This window comes from Epinephelus fuscoguttatus, linkage group LG4 (assembly GCF_011397635.1).
Source record: "Epinephelus fuscoguttatus linkage group LG4, E.fuscoguttatus.final_Chr_v1".
Classification (NCBI taxonomy): domain Eukaryota; kingdom Metazoa; phylum Chordata; class Actinopteri; order Perciformes; family Serranidae; genus Epinephelus; species Epinephelus fuscoguttatus.
The window spans coordinates 34,139,088-34,152,461 of record NC_064755.1 but is presented as its reverse complement, the minus strand read 5'-3'; the positions used below and the strand labels follow the sequence as shown (position 1 = coordinate 34,152,461).

At 41.7% G+C, this 13,374-nt stretch overlaps 1 protein-coding gene across 7 annotated transcripts in view; it reads left to right on the top strand.

Annotated features, from left to right (window-relative positions):
• Positions 1 to 13,374, top strand: part of LOC125886953 (DNA polymerase III subunit epsilon-like) — a 50,283-nt gene that overhangs the window by 8,596 nt on the left and 28,313 nt on the right. For 2 of the 7 annotated variants that reach the window (XM_049573355.1, XM_049573353.1), the window contains exons 2-3: positions 2,985 to 3,027; positions 11,202 to 12,065. The exons of 3 other annotated variants lie outside the window; for them this stretch is intronic. In XM_049573355.1, the coding sequence (XP_049429312.1) occupies positions 2,985 to 3,027; positions 11,202 to 11,758 (600 nt within the window). In that variant the 3' untranslated portion in view covers positions 11,759 to 12,065. Of the gene's footprint in view, positions 1 to 2,984; positions 3,028 to 11,201; positions 12,066 to 13,374 lie in introns of those variants that run through there. 2 more of the 7 variants (XM_049573360.1, XM_049573359.1) reach the window with 1 other exon arrangement.

Below are 13,374 nucleotides of genomic sequence, written 5' to 3'. Positions count from 1 at the left end.
AAAGTTTTTGCAATTTTCCGGACTGACTGACCTTCATTTCTTAAAGTAATGATGGCCACTCCTTTTTCTTTAGTTAGCTGATTGGTTCTTGCCATAATATGAATTTTAACAGTTGTCCAATAGGGCTGTTGGCTGTGTATTAACCTGACTTCTGCACAACACAACTGATGGTCCCAACCCCATTGATAAAGCAAGAAATTCCACTAATTAACCCTGATAAGGCACACCTGTGAAGTGGAAACCATTTCAGGTGACTACCTCTTGAAGCTCATGGAGAGAATGCCAAGAGTGTGCAAAGCAGTAATCAGAGCAAAGGGTGGCTATTTTGAAGAAACTAGAATATAAAACATGTTTTCAGTTATTTCACCTTTTTTTGTTAAGTACATAACTCCACGTGTGTTCATTCATAGTTTTGATGCCTTCAGTGAGAATCTACAATGTAAATAGTCATGAAAATAAAGAAAACGCATTGAATGAGAAGGTGTGTCCAAACTTTTGGCCTGTACTGTATATATATACATATATATATATATATATATATATGTATATATGTGTGTGTGTGTGTGTGTGTGTGTGTGTGTGTACGCTTGTTACTGTGAGTAAGTGCAATAAAACCTCTGCCAGTAAAAAGCCAATACTTTATCAAAACATGTGATCAGCATTTAGAAAGCCATATTTCAATCTGCTCTGTCGTTGAAATATGATTCTCTCATTCAGCGCTATTATGATTTACGATAACGGTCGACACAAGCACATCGTGAGGCTCGCGAGGCTAACAGCAAAGTGTTGAAGACAAACTAAAATGAAAGCTGTCTGTATGTAGGCTAACACTTTATCTGAACATGTACCTGAGGCAGTGACCTGCAGACAGTGAGTGTCCTCAGTAGAGAGCAGGATGAATGACTGATACTGATGTTTGTCTTCATGCTGAGATAACGTGACTTTCTTCACTCAGTGTTGTGATGTCAGGAGGAATATTTATATTCCAGTGAGATATTATTGGGTTTTAAATAGTGACTTTGTTGTTGTAAACATGACTGTTGCTGCCATGGACTGTATAAAACTATATCCTGTGTAACTGACCTATAAGGAAAGCATCAGGAGGTGAGGTGTGTGCACGTGTGTGTGTGTGTGTGTGTGTGTGGAGGAGAGGAGAGAGGGAGATGCAGGTAGAGAGATAGTCTGTGTTATTAGATACTGTTAATGTCACTTATTATGCTTCTGTGCATTGACAGCTCTTTTTTAGTCTGTTTCTGCATCATGTTGAGGAGGGCCATGCCTGTGTGTGTATATAAATATATATATATATGTATGCTCGTGGCTAAAAATGTGGCCCATTGACATGATCTGGTTTTGAAATGCGGCCCAGTTGAAATAGTAATTGAATAATCCTGCTGCAGTTTGTTTGTTAGCTATCTAACAACACATCAAAAATAATTGTCAGCTAGTCTTGTTCAGTGAATCAGTTTATCATCAGGCCTAATATTTAAGATTGTTTGCTTATAAATACATAAACCTGGTTGTTCTGTATTTAAAACACATTGGGTTTATTAGTACATTATTACTTATTATACTCATTATTATTACTTGAGCTTGTTTTAGTTATTCATTTCACAGATAGTTATACATACTTAGTCCTTAAATCAAATTCATTATGGACGTGGACTTAAATCATTGTTTTATTTTATGGCCTTGCTGCCCTGGCTTTTAGCCTTCATGCCCTCAGAAAATTGACAACACGAAAGGCCAAGTGGCCTTGCCCTTAAAATGATGAAATTCAAGGCAGTTCTATTGTCTCACCTTGGCGCAGCAGGAAAGGGAGGAAGTGTGTGTGTGTGTGTGTGTGTTAGACAGAGACAGAGAAAGAGAGATTACCCCCTCTGGTGCTGTTGGGAACAATGGGTAGGGGTCATCACTCTCAGTGGGATTCGGTGATGTGTTCATTCAAGCCAAGGTCACAGAGTCTCACTCTGGGACACTTTAACCTTTCTAAACAGACCTGCTGACAACACACACACACACACACACACACACACACACACACACACACACACATTAACAGTGTGCATAATGACTTATTTCCCAAATAAACTGTACACAACAGTGGCAGCAGTGGCCGGCCAGAACAGCCTAGTGACAGTATCTTTGCGTGGTGATGTTATGAGATTTTAAAAAAGAACCCTTTGATGTTTGAAAGTTAAAACTAAAAGTTGAATCTAAAATGCCTTTTTTAAGGATTTCGTTTGTACAAATGGTTGTTTTTGGCAACATTTTAAAGTGATGAAATGTAGTTTTGATGAAATATTTAAGCTTAGTTTTGGTTGTGTTTCCTGGCAAAAGTGTGACATGTTCAAGAACTGTTGGAAATTTGATAATCGAGTGTTTCTGGTCGATGATAAATGGTGTAATTTTGGAATTTTTTAGAGAAAAATGCCTTTCAAACCTGTCAGCAGATTTTAGGGTTCAGATGTTATTTAAAATGAATGCAAGATCAACCATTTGAAGAAGGATGTCCATCCCCTTTGTCAAAATGAAAACGTCCCTCCCTAGTGCTTGAATAATTATGAGACATCCCTTCCCTGTTGTGCACCAACCCCTCCCCCCTCATTAGTAACAAACAGTCCCTAACCACTTTAAAGATGAGTATGTACTTGCTGTCCCTCTACGGAAAACACACGTTTCATATTGTGACATTTACTGTGAACTTAATGCAGTACAGTTAACAGCAGGTTATTACCAGGAACTTTCAGCTTTGGTTTGAAGGTTTGGGTCACTGATTAACAAAACCCTGACCCGTGCACCACTACGCCACACACGTCTACTGGGTCGGTGATTGAGAGGGATTGCTTCTGTATGAATCTATACATTGTTTAGCTTTAAAAGCCATCTTAAACTGTGAAAGCTAATATTATATTCAGTGCACTGTCAGACGTAACTGTAGGATGTGTAAGTTCATGTTCAAATTTCTCTTTAAATCTTTGCAGATGTCGAACATTGTTTTCTTTGACCTGGAGACCACTGGATTAGGTAAGATTACCTTTTTGTCTGTTTGTCTGCTTATCAAAACTTTTACCCCTTTTCGGCAGTCATGGCTTGGCTTGGTTTGGTTTGGTTCGGTTTGGTTCGTCAGCCCAGCACAGCAGGTGCAGTAAGAGCCTGTTGTCTGCAGCTTGTAGTGTAAGATCAGGGCCCGTATTCACAAAGATTCTCAGAGTCCTCTCAGAGAGCTCCTAACTTAGCCTAAAAATTCCTAGCAAGGAATCTTAGCTTAAGAGTGATTCAGGAAGTTTCTGACAGCAACTCTGAGCAAGGAGGGGACAGAAACTTTTATCTTAGTGAGGAGGTGTGGTTGACCCTGTTGCTAGGTATGACGCAGTACAGACACACACACACCCACACCCACAGTTCATGTCAACATAAATGCACACAGACAAGTTTCTTCTTAGCGTGACACACACACACACACACACACACACACACACAGAGCAAGCACCATACCGACCATACACAGCTGAAATGCACTGAAGTAAACTTCTACATGTCCGTTAGCTTTAGCAGCCGATGTGAAGTAGTTTTAGACGACAATAGGCTCGTTCAAGATGAACTGCGCCTCGCCTGAAAAGTAGACGAGAGCAGGCGGCGGCAGTGGGGGGCGGTGACAAAAAGCTGCGATGAAGTCTGACAGTTTCCCGACAGTTTCCAGCAGCCTTCAGTCCGTACAGGAAGTCACAGACACACTTACATCCTGTCTGGAATGATGTCAATTCATTAAAAAAGTGATCAGACCCATATATCAGTTTGTTCTCACCATCAGTCACACAACATGTTTTCTGTTCACAGAATAAACCTTCAAATCAGACAAATACAATCTTAATCTCTAGAATTCAACAAAAATGAGTAGTTTATCTAAAACATCATCTTGTTGAGTCGACATCTGAACCAATCAGCTGTTAGATCAGGTGAGAGCCAGGCGGTGCAGTCGGTGGAGAGCAACTGCAGCGCCTGGCTCTACAAACTGCGGCCGCCTCGCTCTACAAACTGCGGCCGCCTCGCGGTTTTATCGCCGTCCACTTTTGTAATACGTCAGAGCAAGTCGGGATGAAGTCGGACATAAAACTAACCGGCATGCATTGTGCACCAATCACCGGTATTCGAATCTGTGCAGGACTGGCTCATCTCGAACTAACCTATTATTGTTTCCAATGGCTGCCTGTTGCGACTCGCAAGCAACCGCGTGAGGGGGAACAGACACTGAGATACAATATGAAGATGGCGTTGCCTTATCTTCTAACATCACACTGCTGCTTCATGGAGCAGTCCTCTCTCCCCTCCTCTCTCTCGCTGTGCCGCTGCAGCGCTGCCTGCATCTACCTTCAGTGTTGATTGGCTGTCACTCACTTGTGCCGTGTAGCCAATCAGTGGGGGCTGTAGGTGGGACATTTGTTACACAGCACAGAGTGGAGACTTCAGGCAGACAGGCAGAGAGAGACGGCTGCATGAGAGCCAAAGGAGCGCATTTTAATTAAAATAAACATATTATAATTAAAATAAACATATTTTGTCGGTTATCGGTGGAAAAAACGGCCGATGCCGATTATCATAAAATGCTGAATATCGGCCGATATTATCGGCAGTGCCGATTATTGGTCGATCCCTACTATGTAATCCAATGTTTTTGAAGCTACCTGATGTGTTGGGACCTAGAGTTCAACTATGTACTCAGTGTAATCTGATGTGTGTTGGAGTTTAGAGTTCAAATGTGTACTCAGTGTTAAAACCTGTGATGAAACCTGGCTCAAACATAATGGTGGGAGAAACGGGGGCGTTCCAGCAGAGTCTCATGATCAGGAGACCCTGGCCTGGAAAAATACACCAATAAGATCTGACTCAGCGCAAAGTGGAAAAACATGCCACCATTATGTTTGGGCTTAAAAGGGCCGGGTTAAAGAAAAGAGGTGGAGATTCAGCAGAATCTCCACTAGCATAAAAGGGAGCACAGAGAGTGAAACTTCAGTCTTGTTCCGGAGCCTGACTCATGAGTTGTGTGTGTTGTTGCTTGTGAACACATTAAACTTGGTTGCACCTGATTCCACTTGTCTCCATTGCTTTGTCCTGAGTACCAGCCATCTGATCCTAAGATACTTAGTTGAACTAGAAGACGAACCAAACAAAAAGTTGAAGGCGAGGTCGGGAGCCATCTGGCCCAATTCCAGGCACCGATTTCCACTTCATCAAGCTCTTCATCATCATCTCACTCTGGCTGTTTCTGCTTTTACTCTTCCTCCCTGCCGCACCACTAGCCTTGCCTTTATTGAAGAAAAGCTGCTAACAAAGTTCCACTAATTCAGTGATGAACACATTTCATTTCCTGTAGAGTCTTCACAATAAAAGTCCCCCATTATTTTGTTATTTTGTTACTTTTATTGTGAAGCAGCAAAATAAAGAAATGTTAAGTTTTTGAGCAGGAACTTAACACAACTTCTGCAGATATCTAGAGTAAAAACAGGACACAGGAGAGAAACTAAACTCTACAGACGTACTGAGAGCTGAACACACAGTGACTTTTCAAAACGCCTTTCTCTCTGGTCTCCTGCAGACATAGGGGAGTAAAGTTTTGCAACACACACAGATTGTTTAGGGGGAAGAAGGGGGGTCGTCAAGGGTTGGCTGCGGTCGGCGAGACATCACCGCTACCCGCTTGAGGGCAGGTGGCCCAGCTTGTGGACCTGCTCTGAAAAAGGTCCATCGCTGTACCCTTTTTATTTACCTTATCTGACAACAGTTGGTGTTATAATATACACCTTTTTAAACAATATTTATTAATATTTATATATTCATTATTTTAATGAGCTCAAAGGTTCATATTTGATCTTCTAATGGGTACTGAACCGTGCTGAAATCTACTATTGTGTAGACAGCACGACTAAAATGGTCTTATTTTTATCCCCTATTATTTTTAACTCAGTGCACAGTTTGGCGTGGAATCAACTGACAAACTGTCACAAGTTAAAAGCAGTAAACTGGTTAAATTGTGTACCAGTATGGCTACATGACAATTCAGCTAATAGTCTGAAGGCTCCATCTGTTTACAGTCACATCAGCTGGAGTCTTAAGAGTGTGATTCAGTTTCTGTAATTATTGGTTTCTAATCTCACATGTGCATCTGCATCTGTTCATGAATGTTTGACGTTTAGTGGGTTAGGGTAGAGCATCACTTGGCTGGCATTACACGTCTAACCAATATGATGACAACCCAGAGGACGCCTGTGACTAACCACACACAAACCAGACATGCTCTTCCTGTCGGTGTCACAGGATGCAACTGCTTTATGACAGATTTCTAGGAGAGATGCAATATGCAATTGTATTATCAAACACCTTATACAAAAGACTGGATTATTGCAATAAATTCCATTGACTCATTCACAAATCAAAAATGTGTTTTATCTGAATGAAACATGCAATATTTACATCTAAGATAATAGAAAAATAGTAATAATATTATTCCTCACTATATGAAGTGACTGATAACAAGATCTGTATAATGGATTGTAAAGAAATTCTCGCTATGACAAACCGTTGCGGAGAAAATCCATAGAGTGAAGGTGTGAATATGGACGCACTATGCGTCATTCGGGTGCCCTCTATAGGGCACAGGCATAACATCCACGGCGCAGCTCGCTGAGATACGATATAAAAATATCTTTGCATGCGTGCCCTTGCCCACAGTATTTTACTCGATATGCGTAAAGCCAAAGGTAAAACTAAATGTTGAAATAGCAGTAATACCACATTCATTCAAAAAATGACACAAGGGATGGAAAGGGGGGATGGCAGTTTTAGAAGGGGGATGATTTTGACCGTTTTTATTTCAAGGGGGATGCCATCCCCCCTCATCCCCCCTCAACTCGAGTACTGCACATATGTAATGGAATTATTTAGGCCTCTGTGCTCAATACCACAAAGAAAAAACACACATTTGGTATTCGGTGGAATAAGTGAAAAGCAAGGCCGAATAGCGGCGTGGTTTGATAACGCAATCAAACAGCGTGCTGTGATGGACGGAGTAAAATGTCACCAGCGTGGCAATATTTTATTCTGTCCGTCACAGACACGGACAGGACGTATTCCTGTCAAATACGGCAGCGCATGATAATGGCTTACCGGCGACAGACAAGTCTGGCTCCAGGTGAGTAACTTGTTGTCATGACTGCCCAAAAGTACCTGAAGTATGGCACACAGTATGTGGCGTATCAGAGGAGAAATGAGCCGTTCACATTTCTCTCTTGTGGCAGATAACGGCCCACAAACCTCACTGCACTTTAGGGACTGTTCTTTACTTATGAAGGGACTGTTCTTTACTTGTCAGGGGAGGAGGGTGGCTGGTTGATTTTTATTTTATTTATTTATTTTATTTTGATCCCCCCTATGTTAATCACTTATTGATGCTGTTTTTGAAGTATGAATAAGTCAATAAGTATTTTATTCCATTGAAATATCAGTGATCAGTATTATAGAAAAATGATTTATCTATTTGTAAATGACAAAAGGCACATCTGCCTAATTGTTGTTGTGGTATCCTGATACCACTCAGAAGGAGGGTGTTCATTTGCAAAAACTAAAAAACGTCATTTGGTATTCGACCAAGCGGGTGGGTGGTGGTGGGGGGGTTTGGATATCTCACCCCCCCAATGTTAACTTGTAATGTTACTCAGTGCATGAGTTAACGAGGTGAATCCATCAACACACCTTACATTTCAATATGACAACTTTGACCGTTGCTTCAGTTTTTATATGACATACACTTTTCGTAATGAGTGGATCATCAAGAGCTAAAAAATATACATTCATTTTGAGCGGGTTATGTGAACTGTATATATTGTAATCCTCACTCAGAGGGGAAAAAAAAGCATAGTGGAGCATCGTTCCTGTGGGCTCCGGCAACATTAAACCCCTGAGCTTGCCTGAGAAGGACTAAATGCACAAACCCACTATTTTCAAATATCCCATAGAGAGAGACTCTCACTGCAGCCTGTTCTATTTTGTACTGAAAATGTAGGTGCGCAGCCTCGTTCTGTGGACAATAAATGAGGTGCAGACTGATGAGGGAGGAAATACAGTAGGCCAGTTTCCACCGCAGGAACTTCGGGGTAATTTTACGGGGCTGGGGCTGTTGGTGCGTGTCTCCACTGCAGGAACCACCCCCAAAGGACAGAGTTCCAGAACTTTCACAGGGGCTAAACAAGTCCCTTCCTCGGAGTAGGTACTCAGAACGACCCCGAAACACTCCTGGCTGGGGCTTGGGGGTTACTTGGTGCTGACTGGATATACTCAAGGGGGGATGTGATGTCAACAGAAAGCAACAAAATAGCTGGCATTTTTAAAACTCAGCAGACGAGAGTTAGCTCATTCATACCTTCCACCGCCATGTAAACAAACTCAATAACCGATCCGTGAAAAAAAATATTTTTTCCAGCGGCTATCTTAGGAACAACATGATTGAGCTAGCAAAGCAGTTTTGTGTTGCTATGTGTGGTATTTATTCAGTTTTGGGAAATCACGATGTCTAGAAAGCATCAGCGGCTGCAGCTGACAGGGACAGCTAACAGTAGCAGCAAAGCTAACATCAGGACATCATCTGTTAAAAGCCATAGACATATATACATAGACGCCGCATCGACTGCCTGAGCGCATCCTCGCATTCACGTCTATTGAGGAAAGAGCTGTATGCACAAGTAAAATAGAATAACTCACTGAATTTTCAACTGATTTTCATGCGGTTTGGTTTGTTACAAAAGGTTGTTATGATGTATGTAGTTATGATACAGGATGCTTTCGTACATTAAAAATGCAGGATTTCATGCTTTAATACTTTATGCAGATAGCAACAGCATGTTATTTAGGTCACAACACACTTATTTTATTCACCTTTTATTCCGCTCTCTCAGTGGAGACACGGCGGTTGAGAGGGCCGAGCAAGAGGATGTTCCTGTAGTAGTTCCTGCCCCTTAAATAGTACCAGGAACTTCTTCAGTGGAAACGGGCCTAATGAGTGCTGGACGGAGCAGTGAGTGACAACAACCCCGCCCACATTTAAGAGGACTGTTTGTGGTGGAAACTCTAGGGTCTAGGTACCATGTCTGAAGGGTTACTGTTGGTTCCAAAGGTACCATACTGAAAGGGTGGTGGAAATGGAGCTTTGGTTCACCAGCTGATTGTTAAAACTGTCTGCTGTTTGGTGCTGAGCAGGTGGTGTACAGTTACCTTTCAGAGCTTTAACACTGACAACAGCTGCCTGGAAAACAACACTATGAGAGCAGAGAGACTCAAAACTGTAAAACTGGTTAAAAAACAACAAGAAAACAAAACTGTTTGTGGAGGAAACGCTAAATGGACCTGGGTCTAGGCACCATGTCTGTGGGGTTACTTTTAGTTCCAAAGGTACCATACCAAAAGTGTTTGGTGGAAACAGGGCTTAAGAACCCCTCAGGCTTCTTTAAATCAATATATTTATATTAATAATGGATAAAGTGCCCTGGCTGTTGAGTACGTGTGTCAAAATTACCCTTCCTGTCAAAACCACATCTTTAAAGGACTGAAACCAGATGTTGAGAGAACGGATTACATTGTTACTTTGAAGTGTCTGAGTGAGTGGTTTTGACTTTGTGTTAAACGACTCATAAGTTTCTGTAAAAAGAAGCATTACCATCACACTGTTGGCAGGATGTGACGACAGAAAACTTTTTTATGTTCAATTAATATGCGCATGCAGTGGCTGTCCAAAAGATATGACACTAGCTGCGTTTCATTAGTCATTCAACATGCCCTCGCTGACTTCTGCTCAGCACTTGGCCTCTGGGTAATCCCCGCCGCCATCTTATGTGCCGTTCCATTTGTCTGAAAACCTGAAGTGAACTTGGTGAGATCAACCCTCGGAGAGCTGAGGGAGCAGGTGCACAACAATGGTCGCTCCAGAGGTGTATACTACCCACAATGCATGGCAGTTATGCATTAGATGCAAGAAAATACATCCATGGTCAGGTGGCAGCAATGTATATTAAGGTGACCAGATTTCTGAGATGAAAATTGGGGACATTTTCAGTGCGGTTGTGAAAAATCATTAAATATTATCATTATGAAATAAAAAATGGGGACAAGTACTTTTTCATGTATTTTGACCAGCTTTTATTACACAAAAGGTTGCAATCAAACAAATGAGTGACATCACCAACCATCCATCCACTGAGGGAGACAAAAATATCTTAATCTTATTAGCTTGAGTTAGGATGGATTTTTTTGGTCAAAGATTTCTACTCATACCTGAATACTGAACTGATATTTATGACACAAAAGATGGCAATCAAAAAATAACATCGGTTTTGGTAATATACTTCATCATTCGTCAGTGTGCTCTTTATATGCTCTATGTAATTGCCTCTGTTTGAAATGTGCTACATCAGAGGTTCCTAAACCTTTAAGACTATGTACCACTATGTACCAAACCAAATTTTCAAAGTGCAGCTTTCTACTGCAGATATTTTTTCATACGATAAAAATAACTGTATCACTCATGCAACAGCATCAGCAAGGCTGAATAACATCAACAAAATGCTACTTTACTAAAATCGAAGAATAGCCTACATTTATAAAGTGTCAAGTCAAGTCTACTGCCAGCTCACACAAAATAAATAAGTTCATACACAACATATCATTTAACGCGGCCACTCTCCTTTTTGCTGCCTCTAGATTGTTGTTGTTGTTGATGCTGATAACGTCTGCATGTCATACGACGTCTTCTCTGGCGATGCGTTTACTGACTACCGTAATAACTGGTGTTTCAGTCTACACGCATTTTTCCCCCATTCAATGTGTAAATCGTAGACGTCTGGTCACCATAATGTATATCAAAGTCTGGTTGTGCCACCAAAGTAGAAGATGCAGTAAATTGGAAAAATACAACAATAATAATAATAATAATAATTATTATTATTATTATTATTATTATTATTGCAATAATTAAAAAAAGAAAGTTATCTTAGCACAAAGTATGGAAATGGGAGAAATAGCTGACCAAAGATTAAAAAAAAAAAAACCTCAGCCATCGCAGCTAAGAAATTGTCCTGCACATACGCTTGTTTTATAATTTTGAACATTTTCTTTTTCTTTATTCCTCTTTAAATCCATCCCTTCTCCACTTTCAGATCCAAGGTGTCATATCATCCAGTTGTCAGCCATCTGTGGAGAGAGAGAATTTAACGCCTACATCCTCCCCCGCCGCCCCATCTCTCCAAAAGCCTCAGAGCTGACAGGCCTTACCCAGAGTAGAGGCACGCTGTATCGCCACGGGACTCCTCTGGACACCGTCTTTCTTTATGATGCTCTCAATGACTTCATTGACTTTCTGAGCTCCTGCCGTCCCCGACGCCGCACACGCCCGCACCGCCGCCCTGTTCTGCTGGCTGCCCACAATGCGGAGAGGTTTGATGCACCCATACTCGCCAGAGTGCTGCGAAAGTGCTCCCTCTGGGAGGACTTCCAGCAGGTGGTGTCTGGGTTTGTGGACACCTTGCCGCTAAGCAGGAACCTCTACGATCTGCACAGTTATTCTCTGGAGTTTCTGGTTGAGTACTTCCTGCACAGGGACTATGACGCTCATGATGGATTGGAGGATGCCAGAATATTGCAGAAGCTATTTGGCTTTTGGGATCCCGACAGAGAGGACGTCTGGGAAGTTACCTTCCTGGCCAATGAATTTTAAAAAAGCTACAGGGGGAAAAAAAATTGGCCATGAAAACAAAATATTTCATTTAAAAATTAACCTTTACTTTGCTTTGTTGTTTGTTTTATTCTCATCATGTACCCTTGTGATAAGACACAAATAATGCAGGTTAGACCCCAAATTCACAGATTTGTAATGTTCATACTGAATAATTTGTATTATTTAGTTTCGTCTTATGTTCTGTAACGAGTCATACACACAAAAGTTGTTCTCTTGTCTTTGCTGTAAATTGCAGCACAGTTTTCCCACAATAACAATTAAACTTCTTTGTGACTGTTCAACACAACTTGGTATTTTTTAATTATTTGAATCAAGTTTCAGTAAAAATACAGAGAGAAATCTCTCTCCTCAACAGACCAGCATGCAATGCAGCTGCAAGGCCGTGTTTGTCATGATCCTGGGTTTTTGTATATATTCTGTTACCCTGTAGACCCTTATAGGGCCGACGTCACAATGATGTCAGTTTGTTAGCTGGAGGCAAAACACAACTCTCCACCACAGGGCTGTAGGCTATAAAGGAGTCTTAAAATGTCGTCTTGTTGAGTTATTGGGAGCCAGAGTAGAAGGAGTCATGGCTCAAAACTTTTATTGCATACCAGCCGCCACTGTCCGTCAACAAAAACTAAGACAACTATGGTTAAGTGTGATAAGATGAAGGACTGGACAGAGGCCATCATCAAAAATGCTCACATGTGCAGCGCACACTTCATATCAGGTTAGGGAAAAAATATTTCCTGTTGTAGGGATGAATAATGTTATGTGTATTAAGGGTTATCATGTCCACCTCATCAGAAACTGGGGAGGTATTAAGAGGAATATTGGATTTCTCTGTAACGCTAACTTTTTAGCTCATTAGCTAACGTTAGCTTCGATAGCAAAACAAACCGGAGGAAACTGTTCAAGTGTTGTCCTCCTTTGTAAGATTGGCGGAGTAATCAACCACAAAGCTTCCTGTGACATCATCCATCCACTGAGTGAGAGCATACGGGTCGGCCAGTCTGGTCCTGTTGGTCAGTGTTAATTTATTCAAGTTACACTCACAGTCCCGTAGAGTCAGTGACCTGATATGGTGCATTCGTAAACTGCTTCCATCTGGTCCGGTCTTGTGCAGCATGCTGTGCCTCGCCCCAGAAAAGGTTTGCTGTTTTCAGCTCAAAGGCCACAGTTCTCCGCCAGGTGGTTTTCGGCCAGCCTTGCTTTCTCTTCCCAGGTGGAGTCCATCTCAGGGCTACTCTGGGAATACAGTTCTTGTCCATCCTCAGGACATGTCCAAGCCATTGGAGTCGCCGTTGCTTGATTTCCAGCACACCATTGCAAGAGTTGGTGTTTGTGTACAGGTCATGGTTTGAAATCCTGTCAGGCCAGAAGATGTGGCATATTCTCCGGAGGCATCTGTTGTGGAATGCACTGATCTTCTGCACGTTACTCTCAACAACCCGCCAGCATTCCGAGCCGTACAGCAAAACTGATTTAACATTACTGTTATACAGTTGGATCTTGGTTCTCAAGCTGTACTGCTTTGACTTCCAGATGGTATGGAGCATGGCGAATGCGTTGCGGGCTTTACCAAGCCGTATGCTGATGTCTTTACTGCA